The following is a 23025-nucleotide window of genomic DNA, read 5'->3' as shown; positions in this document are numbered from 1 at the left end:
AGGAAGCAGTCTGCATTATAAATAATGTACGGGTTAAAACAATTTTATATGGGTATGTTTAAAATGTTTTAAAGACACTCTCATGGTATGTGCTTCTCTATTAAACAAAATGAAACAAATAAATTCTTGCCATAGATACAAGACACTGACTGTGTGCACTGTTACTCCCATTTGCTGGTAAATTTATATTTTACAAGTAGTGGTATTCAGTAGCAACGAAAAGGATCTTTGGAAATCCTTACTTTAAATGATATGTGAACAAAAACTCACAAAAAAGAGAAAAGTCTGCACAACTTTATTATGTTAATTGGCTTCCATAAAAACAAGAACACATAATAAAGAGTACATCAGGGTACATGAAAAGGAACAGCCTTTGTTTACAGCCAAACGTATCACCATGTTAAAACATGTATTGAATTATTTCAATTACCAAAACAGTTATTGCTAAGCATGTTTAAGGGTTAGGGTTAGTGACTGTGACTGTCTAACAATACAAAACCTTGTTCAGTTACCATGCATTTTCACCTTAAAGAAACATTCAGCGATAAGCTCAGGCAACTTGGCTCATCAGGACACACACATATTTTAAGCAGGTTTCTTTGTTTTGTTTTCCAACCAGGAAAATCTGTGCAAAATCTGCAGTATTTTGGATTAAAGTTGCAAAGAAGCCATAGGACTTCATCATATAAGCTAAAAAATAAATAAAATGGGGTTTTGATGTGCTGTCAAGCGTAGCTCCTGTAAAAAATATAGATATGTAATTTCATTCGGAGCTGCAAAACCACATGACAGCAAAATAAATAAACATAGGAAAAGTGCAGTGCAGAGCAGCTCCTGCTGCTTTATAGACTCATTACCATATCAAACACAGCGAATCAAAAGCAGCCCTCCGACCGGGGCCTCGATTTTACGTGGTAAATTCATATAAGTCTGCAATCAATATTTAATTAAGCGTTCGACACAGAGGGTATATTTCATGTTGGCTGTGTGATCGCTTTTAATGGGGAACTTGAGATTAACTGTTCTGTAATGGTGAGTAGGAAGCAATCTGCCTTCGCGAGGGAGGGGTACATGGAGGATAAACTCTCTCTCCCTCTCTGTTTCTTCTACACTGAGGAATACATTACCATCAATCTTCATCATGTCCGCTCATGTCTTACAGTACCTTCACTGACATGTCAACTGCTGCCTGCATGCAGAGGGTTATGTCTCCCTTGTCTTTCTAACACATAATACATTCAATAATAAACAAAGGAAGTAACAGCATGACTGAGAGGAAATACACAGTAAGAGAGGTAAAGCAGCAAGAAAAGCAGACATTCGGTAGACAATAGGTGGATTTTTTGATTTTCACGTCTATCCACCTGATTAAAGTGTCTGTTGGATATCTGTGAGGTCAGGTTAAAGCAATAACAAAGTATTTGATTTTGCAAACAGTACATACAATAGGCTCCAAGAAAGCAGGAATAAAAAAGGCATTATGGCATGGCACATTTTGGCATTCTATCTCCTAGACTATACAGAAGATTGGTGACTTAAGGAATGAGATGTAAGAAAAATACAATGGACAAATGTCAACTAACTACACAAAGATGAAACACTGAGTTACAATAAATGTTAAAATGACACAGTGGGGTGACCTCTAGCTCACCCAGTAAGAGCGTTTACCCCATGTTGGCTGAGTCCTGCAGCAGCCTAGGTTCAAATCCGACTTGCGGCCCTTTACTACATGTCATCCCGCTAATCAACTTTAATAAAGAAAAAAAAAAAAATCCTATCTTAAAAAAAAAGATACAGTATATGTACAAATGTTTTTTTTAAGAAATGTTTCAGGAAAACCCTGGGCTGCTATTTATCCAGCACACAGTAAGACAAACAGGAACACACACACTCGGAGATACTACAATCCCGAACACAAGCTCAAATGAGGAAGGGTTACAATGTTTGAGAAATGACAAACTGGTAGAGCAGCAACCTCACATCCTGACTTTATGTGTGTTACAAATGGAAGATTCTCCACACCAATCAGAAAAGAGGAAGACTAATCAGGGTCCAAAAATCGGCTGTTGATTGTCCAAGAGGGCTAAACAGTTCCTGAGCCTTTGCACTGGTGCCACAGCACACCTTCACAATCAGAAAACTCCAGCCCAGTAGATTGTCAATCATAACCTGGAAGAAAATCAGGTATCTAGATTCCCACACATTTCTCTTTAATGATTGTGCTGGAGAAAGCAGACGTCACCAGGGAGTGAGGAGTGGGTGGCTGATCACTTATGAGACAGCTATGGCTCAACCTTTTCCTTCTGTTTATCCTCCACAGGTACACATTAGAATCACATTCTGTGATTTCTCCTCTACGGGGAGCTGAGCTTTCTCGGCGGCAGGTTCCGTGGGTCTACAAGAAAATATACACACTTTAAAAACAATAATGAAAGTAAAGAAATACTATGGCGCAACATTGTATTGTCATCTTGGAAGTCCATGTCTTTCCTTTACCCCGTAGTCTGGAGAAGTGTGCTCAACTGCTGTCTACTGGAATCAGCTGCAGGGTGGCAGCGGCTATGAAGCCCTCCAGTTGCCGACTCAGGTTTTTCACCAGCCTGAAAGATGAAGGAAAGTCAGGAATAGATAAGAAGGAAAAAGGGGGAGGCATTATAAATAAACTACCTGTTACCATGTTCATTTGCTTTTAAAAGTATAAGCTACATTTGCTTCTTGTACCCTTTCACATGTGGGATAGTTTGGCCGATCACTAAGCCGCATTGTCGGGCTGAGAACTCACCAGTGTCCCTTGTTGTCTTCACACTGCAGTTGGATGACGTCTCCACATTTGATGGTAATGCTGTCTGGTCCATTTTGAAGGCAGTCAGCCAGAGCTCTGTATCTGCCTGGAGACTAGCACAAAAAGAAAAACTGTCAGAAACAAGGTAAGTAATGTTGTATTTATATAGTTAAGACTGCAGGATGTTTGCTGACCTGAGAGACTTTAAAATACTATATTGACACAAAACAATATGTACACTAGTTAGAGACTTTAATGTGTAGAGTCCTTGATAGGTAGCCAGTGAGGAAAGGCCAACACTGAATGAATGTGCTCCCCTGCTGTTAATCTATGTTATCTCAATCTGAAATTGAGCTAAAGCTACTTGGCTTAGGCATAATGTGACTGTATTTATCTCCAGTGGTGTAAAGTACTATTATTTACTCAAGCACTGTACTTGTATTTGAACTTTGAACTTGAGTGTTTCCACTTTCTGATACTTTACTACATTTCAGAAGCAAAAAGGCTATTGTATTATTTTTACTTCACTACCTTGACTTGTTTTTGCATCAATGCATCAATAACTATTAATCCAGTGATATAATATTCATTATTCTAAATATAGAATACATTTGCACCTTTACGTATAAGTGTAATTTTGAATGCAGGACTTCAACTTGTGTCAGTTTTTCTCAAAACTATGGTATTGCTACTTATACTTAAGTCAAAGATCTGAGTACTTCTTCCACCACTGTCTGTCTCACCAGTTGCACCAAAACCTCCTCCTCTGTGTCAGATGGGTGGAAGGTGTCCCGACCTCCAGACCACTTCTCCAGACCCTCGCAGATGTCTACCGAGTGATGAGCTCCTGGCCAACCTGTGAAACACACATTTGGCTGTTACAGGTATTCATGAACGCATTTCTCCAAACACTACACTTTAAAGTCACCATGTAGATACTTAGTTACTATATCGATTATAAAGACCCCTTTGTCACTTACTGGGAAATAAACAAGAACGTAGAATCAAAAGCTAATCTCAGTGGTTGGACCTTTTTCCCCAAAATTCCTTGAAGTACCTGGTTCTTCAGGTTAAAGTACACCTGAACTGCTGAGGGAGGGAAAGTCAAATATCTACATCAGTTAGAGATTATAAATAAAATCAGCAACGGCGGTAAAATTCTGTGCAAAGCATGTATGATTTGCAATAATTCCCATAACATTTTCTGTGATTTAGTTTCTAAGTATCTACAGTACTTGATTGTGGCATAGATGTGTGTGGACTAGATTTACTCACTCTTGCGGTTGTGCTGGTGTTTAGGGGAGTGAGGCTGGGGGTCTGGACTGCTCCTCCCTGACTCAGTGTCCTCCGAGCTCACTGACACCCTCTGCTGCTTGCTATGGGAATAACACAAAATAACACCAAAAGGTCACCAAATGCTTAACACAGTCATCAGCAGACAAGCTCAGGGTAGATGTTATCCTCAGTCACACAATCTAGGGTCAGATTTGATCCACACCTCAAACTACATAGCTGTCCCCAGATGAGTGTTAAGGAAAAACTCTGTCCTGTTTTTGTTTTGTTAACACAGCCTTTTAGGCGCTAGCCAGACAGCAGCACAGAACGCAGATCAGCCATCTGCAAGCTTCTCTGTAAAATTATGAAGAAGGACTCACAGATTCATTGACGTGGTGTTAACACAGCATGTGTCAACACAAGGGAAGCTCTGGTCTTGATTTATCAAGATCCAAATTTAGAGATTCCTGGAAAGCAAATTCTGCTGTAGCTTGAATAGATTTTTTTTTAAACAGCCGTGTGGAAATTAAGAAAAATCATGGGATGAAAACCAAAACTCGTCTTTTTGTCTGCCCGTTGTGTTACATGCAAAATAACAAGAGCAATTGTTTTTTGATTCCATGTAAGAAATGCAATGGAGGAGCTGCTAAGACACAGGCATTTTAACATGGGGAGGGAGCGTGGGGGTCAGTTATGAACCACGATGGAGATTATTAAAAGTGGGTGCAGGTGACGATCAGTATGCAAACACAGCGGCCCTGGGTTTTTGTTCCCAAAGCCAGGCTGGGTTGGTCATGCCAGGACAAGGCGAGGTGAGCCAGGCTGAGTTTACCACTGAGCATTAGGGCAGGTCAGTGGCGCTGGGAGTGGTGGTCGGGGCGTGACCGGGGCCGTTGCCGGGGGCTTCGGGGACGGGGGCTCCGGGAACGCAGGCACAGAAACACATCAGTAGACAGCGAGACAAAGTCTAGCCCCGGCAGACAGCCCCTTGGTACCGCTCTTGACGGCCGCATGCCCCTGCAGGTGGGGGATGGGAGGAGGGGGGATAGGCAACCAGACAGCAGTGGACAGAGTTGGGCCTGCGCCCGTTCTCACACACCACTAATACACAAAGCTTCTACAAGGGCATTGTGAAATGATATCATCACTTTCACTCAAGCTGTGATCAGATAGGAAAACTCAGCAAATGCAGATATTGTGTTTTGCATATGCCTGTGTGTGTTTGTGCAACTATAGCCTACAGTCATGTACCTAACACACAACTGTAAATACAGCATCAGATAACAACCAGTAAACACTGACCTCTCAGAGAGTGGTGGAGAAAGCGGTATGTGTCCAACCATTTGGCCTTGTTGATATGCTTCATCTGTGAGAAGAGAAAGGAGCTAATGTATATTGTTTTCAGTGCAGGTTATCATTGATTTTTAACTTGAATATTAACTTAAGTTTTAAACATGAATGTTTATTCTTTAAAAGTGGCAGAACTAGAGATCATGACCATAATCCAAACTTCACATTGCTTTCATCTGGAGCGTTATCTTTTCTACCATAGCAGACCTAAATAAAATACCTCACTGAATACTATGTATAGATGTGTGTGTGTGTGTTTGTGTGTGTGTGTGTGTGTATACATGAGCATGTGTATTTGTGCGACAGGAAGGGGTTTGAATGATTGTACATGACCATCTTTCCACCATATTTGATTTTTTTGTGAGGTATGCAGATTAGCAGATTCTGAAAACATCTGTCCCCTGTTGAGAATAGTACATTTTCAGAGATTCCAACCACATCTCATGCTCTTGGGCTGTGGGATGCAGTTTAAGCACTCTTATTCCCAGATTAACTTCCGTTGTTCACAGACCTCTGAGCAGCTTCTGCTGGTTAGTCAGGATTCTGCGTAGCTCATTGAGCCAGGCCATCTTCACCTCCAGTGTAGGAGCCTGAGAGACAACAGAAACATTACAACAGACAGTCAGTGGATTACAGCATTGGGTACTGTATATATTTCTATCTACTTTTGCAGCTAAAATGTTGCCATTTCTTTTTGTTAAACCTCTATTTACTGTACAGTTTATACAATGAATATTCATTCTATTGTAGAAGCCAAACGGTACTGCTTATCAAAACCGTTGACAATTAATTTAATTTAATGTGTAAAACTACTGTTAAAGTAATAAACTATCAACGACGTACTGTATTTCAACTACTGGCAATGTTGGCATTAAACTTAAATCGACTCCTTACCTGAACCACATACACTTCCTCCCTGCCACTGTACCAGATCTCAAACTTCTTCACATCTCCCTTGACGTTCTCTGTGATGCCCACAGCAGTCATCTGCCAAGAGACATACAGTGTTTACACCGACACACACACACACACACACACACACACACACACACACACTCAGCATTAGGATGAGCAGGAGAAGACTTACATCATTTAACACATCTGTCCTGTCAGAACACAAAGACTCACACACACCTCCACTGTGCAACTGCTTCCTCCCAACATCCTCAATAATAAATCAAGAGCAGCAGCTGTTGGTGTGACACCTGCTGTGATATCCTCCACACGTCAACACATACAACAAAGAAGTCTTATAACAATACAGTACAACATGTTCAGCTGAGCAACTTACACACGTTCAAAGGTAACAACACAGATGCCGACTACTACTTATTGTCTCCAGTAGATCATTCACTTGATTTAACCTAAGTATAGATCATGTTAGTGACAGGGGTAATGAGTGATTATGTATATATACTATACTATATATATATATATACAGTATGTTATAAGTGTTATGGCAACCATTTTTGGATGTGAAAAATAGGAAACCACCATCATTATCTAGTCGTAGCATTGTGTTTTTTAACTCTACATAAGCCGTGTTTAATGACTTCCTTGTCTTCTTGTTTACTCATTCGTCTACACATTAAATACCCAATAGTGTACTCTATAGTAAGCAGTAAATTGTTTTTTTAAACGATTAAATCATCATTGTGACAGGTGCAATGTTGTATAACTGTAATTTGCACATCAAAGTCAGAAAATGGTACTGTAAAACAGTATGCTATGGACACTACATAGTGCATACATTTCAAAATTAGCATTCTAACACTAAAAATTGCAGGATGTAAGTATAGCTTGATAGGAAGCAAATTAAGACCGATTTCATGCACAACAGTAGTTTGTTCTTACGTAATCAAAACAAGTCTGAGTTTAGGTAGTTTAAACACAAAAGTAGTCCGATTTAATAACCTTCCACATGATATTTTATATTAATTTGACAAACTGACATAACAATACATAAAAATTTAGCAGCAAGAGTACTTGAATAAGTGATCCATCAAGGCCATTTGTTTGATTTTGGTATTATTGGCCAAAACCTAATTTAACATGTTTTATCCAGCAGTGGAAGAAACATTTAGGCTTAAGTAAAACCCAACATTGGCGCATTTCAGATTCATATATATTAAATTACTGGATTATAATTGTTGCTGTATAAATGCCTTTATAACTTTAATGTTGCAGCGGCTGAAATTTGGGCTAATTTGGATTACTTTAAATATTGCTGGGTAACTAAATTTATAATAATACATCATTATGTATTATTTGATTTTTATTTTGTATTAATAATCTAAATCTGCAATGTAACTAGTAACTAAAGCTGTCAAATAAATGTAGTGGAGTACGAAAGTACAATATTTGCCTCCAAAATGTAGTGAAGTTGAAGTATAAGCAGCATACAATGGAAATGTTGAGTAAATGTCCCTGATTATATTCCACCACTGATTTTAATAAATATTGGCTGATGTTCCACAACGGTGTATTCCTCTAAGACGCACACAGACAAAGACACAGACCAACCTTGAGACAGTGCTTGAAGCTGTAGCAGGGGGTTTTGTCGCATCCGTCTCCGTGCTCCTCCCTCCGCTTGCAGAAGAGCAGAACTCTCTCATACAAGAAGAGGTGTCTCTGCATCGGCTTGAAGCGAGCAAGCTCCTTCATGCGTGTGGGCCCTTTCTTATGGCTGATCCACACACTGAACGAACCCTGCATCAACACACGGCCCAGCTCGCAAATGTCACCCTACATAATGGAAAGATGAATTTATGTGTGAGCCTTTGTTGTTAACATATTCGCTTTAAAAATGTACGTTAGAGAATTTTAATTCAAGTTTACAAAATTAGAATGTCCACCTCATATCCTGTGATGGCTATCTGATGCATAGAGTCATTGACTGATTTTAACAGGTCCAGCATTGCTGTTAATGCCCCCTGCAGTTCTGAAGTCCCCTCACAATCAGGACTGTGTTTCAGAAGTTCCTGAACACACAAACAAAAGAACACAAACACAAATTCATGCAAAACCACACAGAAACACAGTAGCAATAACATTGCACTCTAGCGGTGAACACGTAAAATAAAGAGAGGAATCTGAATTAATTGCTGCATTATCGGGAGCTGATCTAATACACGTACCATTTGGGACAGCTGTTCTGAATGTTGATTTTTTTTTATTATTAGTCACAGAGAGGCCTAATAGTAGAATTAAGTATTTTAAATACACTTAAGATATTATTTGCTGTATTTGCTTATTGGAACTACACGTTTAAGGCCAATTTAATGAAAATTATAGCACACAATCTTCTGTCTCACATACTGTACATGATGTAGGCGATCAATTTTGTGCATATGTTTGTGGTATGACACCACCCCCCTTCTCACCTTAAGCAGCAGCTGGTATTTGGTGAGGCGTTGGACTGGTTTCAACAGGTAGGAATCCAGGCACAGTTTTTGCTCCAGCTTTATTTGACACTCCTTCACAGGGAAGACAAATGCAAACACAAATAATAAAAAGTTGGTCAATGACGGCTTTTTAATTGTGACTGTAAAACTACTTATCTGTATTACTCAGTTTCTATTAACAGTAGAAGTTTAGTATACAAACAAACAGTACTTGAAATACTGTACACTAATATTGCATGGCACCAAAACAGTAAACTAATCAGACAAAAATTGCTGTTTGAAAATGAAGTCATGGCAAAACTGACCTGAAAGAAGCCACAGTCTGAGAATTGTCTCCACAGGGCCTCAGAGCGTGGCTTATTCTGACAGTAGCATTCATACATTTGGAAACTCTCTTTCTGGGGAGACAGGAAAGAGAGATCTGTTCAAAAAATATGGAAACAAATGATGCAAGAATAATCAAAATATCAAGAAGCTGCGCAACACAAGAACATTTAACAATTTACCCGCTCTAGAAAACAAGCTCCCACACTTTCAGGAGCCTCCAGGCATCCTTCCAGGTCCTGAAGGAAAACCCTGGATTCCCAGAAAGGTCAAAGGCCAAGAATTAGATCTCAGTCATCTTAAGCTGAACCCTCCCATGCATCAGCCTTAACACAATAACTGGTTGTTAGGACCTTAACCAGCGGTTATTTCATATGACTAATCCTTTCAAGTGTTTTGTATGTACAAACAGTCCTTTGTTGTCATTTGTAAATTTACCTACGACCAGTCCATTCAATAAATAACTTAATTTGAACAAATCCATCTGGTTTTATGTTCTCCTCTTTCCCCTAGAGAGCTTGCTGGTTTGTGACTCTAGATATACACAAGATCTCACTACAGAGACATCAGAAATCAATTACTATCTCTCAGTACCACACACTTATTTCCAGGTGGCATGGTGTATTTGGCTCTAAAAAACCACAAAATGAGCAGGAATGTACACTATGTCAGCAAGTGTAGAAACCCAACACCTAAAAACTCCATTGCACATTTTGCCCATGTTACAAATACCCTGTGGAGTTTTCCTTGTAAACAAGTAAAAATGAAATGAAAACATATTTTATGTTTGAATCTTTTGCATACTTAACAGACATGCTTATCTTTGTATTTCAAAAAGGTACTAGGTGCAAAATCAGAAATCAGAAATAGAGAGACATTGATTACTTGCCTGCTGTGAAAGTTGTAGATCTCAGGCATGTTTCCAAAGAGGATGTCTCTCTTGCTGTGCAGGATCGGGGGCAGAAGTCCTGACAGAGCTGGGTTGTCCATCTCAGCCCTGTAACCCTGCGATATTTAATCATAGCAACACAATTAAGAAAATATAAGGTTTATGCATATTACCAGGAGTAATTTAATCAACAACAAACATACAATAGCCACAGAATTAACCATAAAGTTTGACTATTTGGGTGTGACATAACAAATAGGGAGAAAGGATGTTCTCTCACCAGCAGAACTGACAGCAACTCTTCCACATAGATTCTTTCTGTCTCTATGAGTTCCCTCATGACATGACTGTGACACACACATACAGAAGTAGACAGAGAGAGAGCCAGAAGGCATTATTAGCGCTGAACAAAGAGAATCACAAAGACAACGGCGTCAAGAGCAGTACTGAGGACAGACAGACTGATAGGCCGATGCCTTCTTCTCACCGCTTCAAGAGATCAGGGCTGTCCTCTCCATCCAGATTTTTCGAAACGTAGCTCCAGCTCTCCTGGTAGTCGTGGATCACCTCTATCTGAACACACAAAAGATCGACAAACACTAACTCATCCAATTGGATTTAAAGAAAATGCCAATATGCCAAATTACAATAGAGGGCAATTATTGGACCAAATAGGGAGAGATATATACGGAAATTGTAAGATAATTAACATTTGGGGGGAAGGGGGGGGGGGGGGGGGGTTCAATGCATATGTGATTGAAAATTAAAAAAATAAAAAGCTTTTTATTTTTTCCTTACTTTTCTAGGGTTGGGGCTCTTTCGGGAGGCTCTCTTCCCAGGCAGGGAGAGGTCAAATGTAAACTTCAAACCATCACCTGTAAAAGCCAGATAATCAGCCGCAGCAGCAGCAGCAGTTCATCAAAGCGTATGAGGCCAATTCACATACATTACTATATGATATGATGAGGCATATTGGGGAGATTTAATATATTTAAATTAAGCAGACACTAAATCAAAACAATATTTTTTTTATCGGCCACATGCACAATGCAAACATTATAGCCTCAAAGAGAATTGCTCGCCCTTCTTTTATGACATTTTTCTTCCTCAGTAACTTAAAAAAACATGAATCAGTCATGATTGGCATTTGAGGTAATCAATGCAAACTTTAAAGGCTTGGCCTGGAACCGGTATGTAAAGATCCAAAGCAGCAATTGGCACAACTGTCACAGTGCTTTTGATCCTAGCAGCTGAATCCTCAACTGAGCCCTTGCATGTGCCATGTCACATTCATCAGTGGTATGCATGCAAGTGTGTGCACATACGTACATATGTACATACATAAATACATACATACAAGGAGCAAATAGATCAAAGCTAACCCCTTTTCCCTTCATCTTCTCTCTTAAATGGCTGGTGTCCCTAGTATCACCCAGGGTTCACAATCCCTCTTGTTCTTTTTATTACTCTCATTAGTATGGCTTCATATCATGAAGAAAAAAACCTTAAAGAAATGAATGAACATAGAAAAAGCCCCAATGGGTTGAGACACATTCAATGGCTACAACAGATATGTTCAAATGAAAAGAAAACACGCCAGATAACACATACAGTATTAATTGGGTACCACTGTACTGTATATGGTTAGCTTTGTGCTATGTTCCCTTGAGACACAAAGGGAGATGAAAGGTTCTTTAATGTATAAGAACCACATATGGTTCTATAACAGCAATCCTGACCAATAGAGCCGTCAGGTACTTCCCAAGGGACTGATTATAGATTCTACCATCGCTCCAGCTTGTTTATTAAGGTGGCCTGCTAACCCCAAAGCCTATTCAAGGACACCTTAGGCCTACTGTGATGTGTTAATTTAACCATGGAAAGATGCAAGGGAAGGAGGAATGGTGCTAGGCCATGAGGGCTGGGACAAGACCCCATACTGTGCCCGGGAAACACAGGAGGGTGGTAGGGAGATGGTGAAATTTGAAGTAAGCATACTCTACATGCTACAAGCTAGGGCAGCTAACTAAAGGCAAATGTTGTTTATTCAACTGCGCTTTGGTGATAGGTCTGACAATGCAAGACTAATTCAACTGTAACAAAGATCATTCTTTCTGCAAGTGTACGTGAATGAGTTGACACAATCACTATTTCAAATATTTCTCTTGAGACATGCATGTGTGTGCATCTCTGTTGTACCATGTTTGGGGGAGAAGAGCGGGGACTTGGCACGTGGTGGGTTTTCCGGCCTGGGGGCAACCAGTTGGATCGGTCGCACATGTTTATCAGCCAGCTTTCTTAAAGAAGCCTGTCGGCTCTGGATCATCTGCTGCACTGTCGCATGCTTGTCAAGCGTTTTGCCTATCTGGGCCTACCAGGGAGAGAAGGACACAGAGGTAGGCAATTCAATTGGAATGTAAAATCCAGAAAAAGTGCTGGTATTGAAAAACATAAACACGTAAATAATTGAAGCAAGGTTATTGCGTATGCTCGAAATCTGTAGTTTTATAAACAATTTTATATGTTAGTTTCAAGGAAAAAAAAATTTTTTTTACAAGTTGTATTGCTCAATTGGATGGTCTAAAAATCCAAAACTTATTTTCAGTTAAAAAGTGATTGTTGTGGTAACTGACCTGCAGCTGAGGAGTGATGACAGCCTCGTACTCAATGGCCAGGATGTCAGGTCCTAAGCTAAGCATAGACGGAGCTCCCTCTAGAAACTGTTCTATGTCCCTCAAAGCAGCCTGGGCCCCCTCCTTAGACTGGTACTTATCTATCAGCTGATTGGCCAACAGATACGCTCCATCATCACACCAAGTGTGGGCCTGAAGATGGAGAACACACGTGTATTGCTGAAAAAACAAAATCTGTGAGTGCTTGATGTGTATTTGTGAGGGTGTACAGATACACGACCAAATACCTGTTCAAGACAAAGCAGCAGCTGGTGTGTTTGCAAAAGACGAGTGTGTTTGGTCTTTAGAGCAGCATTGAGTGTATCACAGTAGTGGCGAAGCTCGTTGCAGCGCTGCATTATAAGAGCCATGGCATAGTGGTGACCGGCTGATAGCTGGTGTCCATGAAGGATGATGATCTGAGCTCGAGACATCACCTCCTGATTGACCAACAAACAAATACAAGAAGGAATAAGTCCATTAATTTGGACACAATGTAACCACTATATCACTATATCACTGTATCTGTATAAGTGCTGTTATTTCAAATATTGCTAACACTGACCTGTGCATTTGATTCTAGACTGTCCAACCTTTTGAGAGCCTGTTCTGTTTGGATCAGAGTGTCAACAGATATGGACAGCTCCCTCTCCTGACCCATCAGATGCTCCAGACACAATTCCATCTAGACAAAAAGCACACACTATCAGATACACAGACTAAAAGGTAAAACAACACCAGTCTAAAGCCAACCTGGTGGCTCCTAGAGGCATTAAAACCTACATTAAACCTTGAGCCTGGGAATTGCACAATGCAATAGCTTATCAAATGCCCAAAATGATGATGTCATCCTCTGGGGAGTATGAAAATATGGGCACAAACACACAAAAACATGCAGTACAAACATGTTTACATAATATATGGAGTTCTTACCTCCTGAAAGCTTTGTTCGTATCTAAGTAATTGAAGGTACTGATGGAGTTTCAGATGATGCTTCTCAAAGAAGCCATCAAAGGCTGACTCCATGTCTCTGAGCTGAGCAAGAAGCCTGAAAAATAGGGTGACATTGCCATCATTCACTTTGAAGCCCTAAAGTATTTGAGGTGTACAATACGACTATAGACATGAGCATTTTCTTAAACCAAAGAGGGCAGCCTTACCTCTGTACTGTCTCCCAGTCCAGCCTCACATCCCACTGGGAGTCATCCTCCTTCCCTGAGCTCTCCAGGCTTGCGAGAAGATGTCGACCTTCCTTTGACACGGACCTGATTGCATCCTATCAAACCGAGTAATATTTACATAGCAAATGAGCAGAATTCAAAATAATACTTCACAAAATGCAACTAGTTCTTTTTGCACAACAAAAATTGGTTATCATTGCGGTAATTAAATGAATAATTGCATCTTGTATGAAAACACGTTCAAGCTCACCTTAAGTTTCCTGTACTTGTCAGTGTGAGACTCGAGGAGATACTCAATGGCTTTCCCCTCATCAGACAGCGCCGTCTCTGCCAGCTCTGTGCCAAAGCCCTGCAGCATCTGGGCAATGTCTTTGACTGTGACAGCAAAACTTTCAATAGCCTGTAGGGCAAGCAAAAAATACAGAGACCCGTGAAAGGAGAACAATCTGCGGTTCAGTGTCCTGAACATATAGGGTCCTTGGTGGATTTCTGACAGCAGCAATGCACCAAGACACATCTGTATATAGCATGAAGGTGTAGGAGGGACACACAGCACAAACCTCCAACACAGCAGAAAGGTTTAAAAACTCAGAAGATTTCAAGCAGTAGCTTAATCAAACTGGTAATATATATCCCAGTATATATATACGGAGACCACTGAATGTACAGTATTGGCTCAGTCGAGGTGAAGCTCAACACATGAAATAAAATAACAGGGAGATGGTGAAGAATTATACTGTATATTCAGTGGTCCCGGTATTTTTCAGAATTGATTTGTAGCTTACTGTTCGTAAAACAATCCAGTCACTATGACAATAGTCCAAAGTGCCTCCAAACTCGGAAGTCAGCTGGTTTTCATTGATGTAGTGCAGCAGGTCTGTGACCGAGCTCAGCATCACCACCTAAAGGTGCAGACAAGATCTGAGACCTCAAAAAGAACACTTTTTGCTTTTAGCAAAGTTGCAAGAGTGGCATGATCATGTCTTCCCCTAATTCTTTATCTAGTGTTTTTGAAATACATAATTGATTTATTTTCTTTCTTTCTTTTTCTTGAAAGATAGTTTGGGTACATCTCTTTGCCATAAAGGAGGAGGTACGATTGGTCATTAAGGGGGCATTAGATGTCCATGAGGTTGTTCAAGTTAGTCACAGTCTGCGGAAATGGCTTGACAAACATCAGATATTTTTTTTACCTATAATTCACAAATTAAAGTGCTTAGTTCATCAGAATATTAGAAAAATCCTAGGATAACCTGCTTTGTGATAGTATTTATTCAAAAGTGAAATCAACATGTGTTCTTGGCTGTGTCCACCACAGAACATTTTGACTCATGGAGATCAGGGTTGTAACAAGAACGAGGTGTACCTTGTTGTGATGTGGGACATGTTTGGTAACTGAGGAGGAGCTGCCTTACTGGCATCTTGAGCATGAAGTCCTCTTGGCTGAAGCGAAAGCCAATATCAGTAACAGTGCGGTGGAAGAAGCTGGTGGGTCGAAGCACCAAGACCAAGTGAAGGTTCCCAGGAAAGGAGGCCTTGAAGAGAGAAGAGAGGTTCACTGTCATATTGATGATGCTGCATGTGCAAGCGGATTCAGTATAACACTTTGATTTTAATATCAAGGTGCAGAGGAAGAGCTATGAGTGGAGAAGAAAAAGCATTAACAATCTCTAATCCTCCACATGTAACAGAAGAGACTTCAGGTCTTAACCATTCTGTTACTCAGACGATTACTGTCAGCCTAACAGATCCAATTTCAGTCAGTTCACCATTTACACACATGTCATTTGCTGGATTTAATCTTTAAGTCGTTTGAGGTCCTTGCCTGACTGTGCAGAAATGTCTGCTCAGTTTCCACATCAACAGACTGTATTACAGCAGTATATATCTAATTAAGCCTACTGCAGCTGTATTGCAAAAAAAAATTAAAGAATTTTTAAAAAATTAAGATTTTGATATTGATCTCAATTCAAACTGGCACATTTACATCATAGGTAAAGTGATGTAAAACCATCCTCTGCAGCAGGATTTATATGCAATATTGCCTCTTATGTATTTTGTCTTGTAATATATTGTTTCCTTGTCTTGAAATATCACCAATAATGCATGCATTTGGGTGTGACGCAACTTCTGTAATTTATTTGTCGTGACTTGACCACGAAGGGTCAATAACTCAAGCTTCTGATTTCAGGATAAACATGCATTCAAAAGCCGGACATCAGTCTGTTGAGGTTTCACACAGTCAGTCGCATGACTAAGCAGATGTGCGCTCTGCACCGCAGTGCCACACACCCCACAGCAGTCGGTGTCACTGCCGCATTCACACTGCCCGCCCAAAAACTTCACCCAAAACTCTCCACACCGTGAATCAAACTAATCAGTAGTTCATTACCGGGCTCCGGCGGATCTTCGGCATTCCCTGCCGGTAAAAGCAATCAGACATGGTGGTAGAAGCCATCTTAGTTAAATACAAGTTCCCGCCCGTCCGGTGGAAATCGGTGCAAAGCTGAGGCATGAAGCGGACTCCTGCTGCCTGACCACGGCCGCAGCGCTCCTGCTGCCTCTGGGTGGCAGCGCTGACTGCAATGTTTCCCTCCCGCCCGCCTTCCTCCTCATCCTCAGCACCCCGCGTCATCACACAGTTTTTGCTTACTCATTCATTTGCAGCACTATGCAGTACAAACATTGTTTCCGCTTCTCTTCAAACTACACAGCACATGGAACTATAAGCTAAGCCGAAAAACCCTTTGATAGTACGTACACCAGAAAATAGTAGTTTGATCTGATAGGTGACGTCCAGGTACTGCTCGTTGTTTTCAGTACCATGTACAGCGACTCACAATTAAATCTGTAGCATATGCACACAACTATTTTGCAGCTCATAAGCAACGCTCTGTCATACACATGATGTCTAAACAGATGGCCCTGATGAAATAAAAAATAAAACTCACTGCTATCCTGGCAAGTGCAGTTTTGATAGAGGCCCATGTATCCAGTCTTCGGTCTAAAATGATGATAAATTTGACTCCGGGTTGTCTGGTTCTGCAAAAAAACATTAGGGAATTGTATACAGGTGTAATGTCATTTTGTGCAATTATTGATGATTTGTTAATAAGACCAGGCATAAGACCATTATGTGATTTATAGGTGCTTAAACAACTGCATACATTAGTTATTTATCATTCAAACTTCACTGCAATGGCATGACACAATGCAAACTTTCCAAAATCTATTGGGAGGGAAAAAGAGGTTTGGACATAGAGGGCATCCGTAGGACATTTGACAATATGGAGCAGTAAAGACCAGCTGTGCTCAGAATACAAGTGCTGGGTTTTTGGTGCACTGCAGGCAGACACAGAGAGGGCGAGAATCAGACAGAAATAGACGAAAGAGGACGCACCGAGGGATGAGTGTGAGGTATGTAAAGACTTTGGCTAAAGCTTTCTCGGGAATGTCACTGAAAGCAGAGCACTCTGGGAGGGTGATGATGACACTGGAGTCTTCCCCACGGCCCCCTGGGAAGAAGATATAAACAATCAATTTTATTTTTGAGATTAGTACAGGTAGGACACCACCTGTCAATAAAGAAGATTGAGATATGACTAAACAAGGCCTCACCTGACAGGTATGCCACCTGTTTCTCTATGTAGCCTCCCACCTCCTTCAAGCTTACTGGGACAGTCACCTCTGGAAGAACACACAAATTATGGCTAAGGGAGTGGGTGTGGACTAGAAAACTGAGGGTCTCCACTATAAACCAAATTTTACTTTAATTAAAACAATAAGTTGAAGAATGTCAGTCCAGATAAGATAAATGAATAATTGTGAATCTGAGAGCTGAGTCATAGTCTCTAAAACAAACAAAACCACAGTCTAATGAAATCACTAGGCCTAGACAATGTTTCAAAAGCGTTTCCATGCTGAAGACCACACTGAAGAGTTTGTTGCTGAAGTTTGACATAAAAGTGCTCATATGTTAAAAGCTAGAGACTCATACCTATCAGTTTTAATCTGAAAATAGACTGTTGCTGTTCCATGAAAATAATCAGCAGATACTGTATATAAGCTGCCTTACTGTGCATATGTAAATCCTGCATCTGTTGCCAATTTAACAATGACTTGATTAAAATGCATTAGCTCATTTACTTTACAGCATCTGAAGGGATGTTGATGTAGTGTGAAGTTTGGTGATCTTGTCTGAGTGGCCAATAAATGTACACAGTCTCTTGTAGAGCGAGTCAATGCAGATCAAAAGAGGCTTTCATATGCGCTTTGGTGCATCAAGAATCATTCAACCACATGTGTGGAAAGACTGTTTACATGTGCTCACATTTCATTTACAGTAGATCTAATGCATGTAGGTGCAGATTCTAAGCAGAGTAAGGGACACATTAATATAACTTTCCAGTTTTCTCCCAAACAAGAACTAACAACAGACATACTGTAGGACCGAAAACTAAACAGTATTAGGGGACTTGCTAATTAAAGCCATTTCAAACTAAATGTTCAGCAGTTAATACAACAGATCAACAGGGCTGTCAATTTGCTCACAATTCATTGTTTCCTCATCCATAATAGATTCAGGTGAATTAGAAAAACACAGTCTAAAAAAAGATGACTGAGGCCAAAAGAAAAAGAGAGAGAGGAGAGGTGTTGTTTTCCAGTGTTCGTCAGGCTGTCAGGGAGTACGTAATGAGCTCTACTGATAACTGCTGAATATTTGATAAGCATCTGTAACAGAGACGAGCTGAGCCAAGCTGGGCCAGAGCAGGACCAATGGCAGTAATGTGCACACACAGACGCTGGGTAAAATTACCATCACACTGGAAAGGGTGTATAACCATCTATACCCTGTGCAAAGTTAAGAAGGGTATTAAACAATTAGATGCCATTTTGTTAACATTTTTCATTGTGATAAGTGCAATATATAATGCTTTACATTATTTAAATAAAATAAATTGTGAGCTTGCTAAATATATGTGTTTATGTAATATTAATGAGTAAGTTGCAAGCTCAAAAATAAGAAGCCAATGACTAAACAATTTATTGGAGCAGTTGATGTGAAAAAAAAATAAAAACACTGTTACACAAGCACACACACTGCGGACCTCTACTGTATTTGATCAATGATAGGCAGCCTGTGCTGCCAACTGCAACGTTGTCAATAAACGTGGAGATATTGTACTCTCTCTTCATGCTGCTTCCAGCACAGCCCATGATGGAATTCATTTAAGGACACTGCCAAACAAAATGCCTTGTAGTCTGTCAATCAAACAAGGGAACGTATAAAGTACTGTGTAGCATAAATAACTCACTCATACACAATCATTCTAAACCGTTCTAATGCTTTAGTTTTCTTTGAGCTTGCATCATGACCTTTCCAGATGTCATACAGGATGGTGTGCACAGGCAAAAGTAAAATAACCTCTTTTAGCTCCTTTTGCACTTACACTTGGAGAAAGAAGAATGTTTGCCAGTGTGAATGGAAACAGAGATTTTGTGTCAATCAGTAACAAATCTAGACTCCAATAGCAATCTTTACAGTCTCAATACAAATCAGAAGGCTGGGAGCTTATCTTTGTTGTCCAAACAGTGATAGCCATCTATACTGAATTCATTGCCTACAGCTTCTATAAAAAGCAATCACCCATGTACTTTTTCGCTTTTTATTATTTTACCCCGCTTTTTTAAAAAACATTTCATCAGTTGGGAAAAATACATTGAGGCATGTCAAAGGGGTGTGTATCCATTTTATAGGCACCATAAGACATCAATATAAATACATTGGAAGTATATTAAACCCACACATGTTGAGGCTGTTTGAATGTGAATTCTGTCTGAATATTAACTAAAGTGTTAAGACCTAAAAAGCAGAAACATGTAATCCCTTGCAGAGCAGAAATCCCCTCTTACACATAAACATGTTCATAGTACACAGAGGCCTAGCCTCATAGTGCTTTTAGGTCATGAGATATTTTGCTAAACAAAGCTTTCAATGCTGAAGGGATTAGACTGGTGGGTGGCATTCTGACAGAAAAGGGTAACAGAAAATTGTGGATTTTACCCCCTAGGATACAGGAAAACTAGATTGGTTTTAGACCAGAAAGGCTTAGATAATAAAACCCAAGTCAATAGCTTCACATATATTTGGCTGGGCAACCCATATAAGAGAAATGTGGGTTTAGAAGACATTTGGTAGATTTTACAGTGTTATTTGACACTTATGGATCTAAATATTTTGTGCTGTGAAAGGAGGAATATTTTGATTTCCCACTGCTACTGTGTGAGATATTAGCTTTTGTAGTGTTCATTTATCAACAACTTGGAAATCTTAAAGGCAAATTATGTAATTTATAAAACTCTGTGCTCATTGATGCTAAAACCTGCAGAAGCAAAGAGGGTGAACAGGTTAAAATGTCTCATCAAGTGATGTTTAAGCACTGAAAGGAGTTGAGGTGTCAGTTCTGAGAGCATTTCAAATTTCAGATTCACATTGATTCCTGTAAGCAACTGACGTATAAGGCAAAGAGTTAGTGCTGAAAGCAGTTCAACTGTCAGCTAAAAAGTAAGTGATGGAAGCTACTGAAAAGTACGTTAAAGCATACCCACTGAAAGCAGTTAAACAGTTTAAGTTTAAGAGACAACCATAGTTGAACTGTCATTTGAAAAACAACAAAAATGATTTATGTTGGCGATAGTTGAAGTGTGTGCAATGTGAATAACAGAACTGTTTGAAAGCATACACACCAGTACGTTTAGGTCATTGAAGTTTCAGTAGAAGACTGTCTAGCTAACAAGCAGACACTGAAGACAGAAAATTTCACTTTTATGCTACGGCTTTTGTAATTGACTCATAATGATTCACACGGCTTTCTGTCATACAATATTATCAGACACTGTGGTGTTGACCATACTACTGTCACTGTAGAGAAAATGTTTTTTTGTTCATGGCATACTGTGCCAGCTGAAATACTTGATTAAAGTACAACACAGACTTTAACTGATAAGCAAGGATCACACCAAAAGGGAGATTTAGACTGTACGCTTCTATTGGGTGTTGCCTAACAACACAGTCATAAGGCCCTGTGTCACGAGTAGTGTGTGTATTGTAGTTTTACTTTGCAATGCTAACATTCTTTAAAGCAGCCAAAGAAGGCTCACACACGTGGTGTAGAACGGAGAGGGCAATAGATGAGCTACGTAAAGGATCATGTGTTTTTACTTATGAAGTAAATGCTGAATCTATGGTTATTTTTTCATACAGCAGCATGTTCTTCATGCCTCCCACTGCATCCTCTGCAAGCAGATTAGGACAAACGCAGAGAGTAAGGCTCACATTTCACACAGAGAGAAAAGATAACGTTGCTTATTATGAATAAAAACTAAGCGTGGCCTTGTATCTGTTACCTACACAGCGCAGACCATGTTCAATTAACCCACATTAGACATAAAATGGCAAAGGCCCATCAATTAAACAATAACTCAAGGCTGCCAAGATCCCAAAGTAATCACATTAGCCTCTGGAGGAAGCTCCTCCATGGAGTCGTCAATCACATCAGGTGCTATTTCTGTCAATCATCTTACCTTCATTCTCCGTTTTTTTCTGCCTTTTGCAAGACATAGCTTCGTAAGGGATATGTTGTTTTTGATGATACTTACATAAATTTATCAAAATGACCATAACCCTTTCTCCTTTTTTGTATTGAATTCAGTTGCTGCTTTGGGATAAAAACTATTAATTGGCCTCATAGTTTAAAACATGACACAGCAACATCCAATGAATATTAAAAGTTGCATTATGTGCTTTGTGAAAATCCTATTTTTTTTCCGATCAAATGGGTTATTTACATCAGCAGCATGCATTTTATTTCCATCACTATCCGACTCTGATCTACAACCCACAGTTATTATAGTCAGATATTTAGGCAACAAAATATCGCTATAGATGAATATGTATCCATCTGTGATGGCTTGAAATAGCTGACATAATCCCTGCAATGGCCCAGTGTTGGAGCAAAGCTGCAGGAACTGGTACATCAATAATACTGACTAACCTAGAGGATACAGTTCTCTAGCAACCTTCTCTAATTGTTCAGAAGTTATAAGTGATCACAGTAAATCAAACTCAATGGACTTCTGCTACAGTGCGGTTAGGTTCCACTCTGCTGAAAACATCAAATTTCAAATGTAGTTGTAATGGGAAATAGTTTCAGAGCAGATACAGGATTATTATTTTAGCAGCCAACAGAAGTTAAATGAGGACAGTCAGCATCATGTTAACTCACGCTGCAGAGTGCTCTCCAGCTGGGATCCAGCCTGCAGAAGGCAGCGGTAGCCCTCCATTTCCCCCTTGGACCCTTCCTCCGGCTCTCTCTCCCCCTGCAGTGAGGCTGGGCCCATTCCCTTAGTCTCTGACACAGGATCAGGCTGGGAGAACTGATTCTGTTGTAGAAGGTTTTGACAGTAGTTCAGGCCTCATATCCTCTACAGAGTCCCGTAGCCCTGCATAGTGCTCCTATAATCGAGGAACAGGGAAACTTGTGTCCACCCGCCTCTGTGAGTCCCAAGATCCGGGATCCCGAGACGGGATGGTTCCTGCTGGATCTTCCTGACCTTGAGCTGCACAGAGGGCCTCCACACTGAGCAGCACACTTACAACATGAGATCTGTCCACATAAGCAAAAAACAGGGGGTTGCTGTCCTCCTCCAAGCAGGGTGTAATGAGCTCTTCCCCTCATACACACACACACACACACACAAACAAACACACACACCACACTAGAGCCGACAGACTGTCCTGCTCTTAGCAGCAGCTACTTCAAAACAAACTAGGTTCCATCTGGCTACTGCTGTCTGTCTCTCTCTCTCTGTTGCCCCTCCCCTCCCGGGGCTTTAGTGCGTCAGCTCTGCACCGAGCAGAGCTCAAGTCTGCTCCTGACACACGGCCAACTCCCTCCCAACTTTTCCTTAACTTCACACTACCTCATGCTCCTTTTTGCAGTTTTCAATGCCTTCAGTATAATGCTGACTGTACTACAGAAGACTGGTTTTTATAGGCTGCCATTTTCATGTCCCCACTTTATTCAGCACCACTAACATAAATGCACACAGTTTTGAATAGATCTATTGTAAACAGAAAATGAATCCA

The 23025-nt window shown here is 40.3% G+C and overlaps 1 protein-coding gene across 5 annotated transcripts; it reads right to left on the bottom strand.

Moving 5' to 3' along the window:
• Positions 1–279: 279 nt before the first annotated feature.
• mcf2a (MCF.2 cell line derived transforming sequence a) lies at positions 280–22742 on the bottom strand. Of its 5 annotated transcripts, none has more exons than XR_004658380.1 (30): positions 22163–22742; positions 17496–17564; positions 17278–17392; positions 16829–16919; positions 15293–15412; positions 14663–14779; positions 14128–14277; positions 13857–13972; positions 13630–13744; positions 13262–13381; positions 12945–13136; positions 12658–12849; positions 12224–12395; positions 10823–10899; positions 10512–10597; positions 10305–10371; positions 10025–10140; positions 9318–9387; positions 9117–9209; positions 8791–8883; positions 8263–8388; positions 7931–8152; positions 6302–6394; positions 5919–5997; positions 5360–5423; positions 4058–4158; positions 3763–3868; positions 3526–3638; positions 2783–2895; positions 280–2600 (listed from the first exon to the last, which is right to left on the bottom strand). XR_004658380.1 is itself a non-coding variant. In XM_034884516.1 (30 exons), exons 1-29 carry the CDS (start codon positions 22275–22277, stop codon positions 2519–2521), a joined length of 3279 nt encoding a protein of 1092 aa, XP_034740407.1. In that variant the 5' UTR covers positions 22278–22740; the 3' UTR covers positions 280–2395; positions 2497–2518. The 5 variants fall into 5 exon arrangements, 3 of the variants coding, with proteins under 3 accessions (XP_034740407.1, XP_034740408.1, XP_034740409.1); XR_004658379.1 differs by having other exon boundaries at positions 3763–3871; positions 22163–22741; XM_034884516.1 differs by lacking the exon at positions 3763–3868 and having other exon boundaries at positions 280–2395; positions 2497–2600; positions 22163–22740.
• Between the last annotated feature and the right edge of the window lie 283 nt (positions 22743–23025).

Source organism: Etheostoma cragini, chromosome 10 (genome assembly GCF_013103735.1).
Source record: "Etheostoma cragini isolate CJK2018 chromosome 10, CSU_Ecrag_1.0, whole genome shotgun sequence".
Lineage (NCBI taxonomy): Eukaryota > Metazoa > Chordata > Actinopteri > Perciformes > Percidae > Etheostoma > Etheostoma cragini.
The sequence above is the reverse complement of the archived record's forward strand: the minus strand, read 5'-3'. Positions and strand labels throughout refer to the sequence as shown.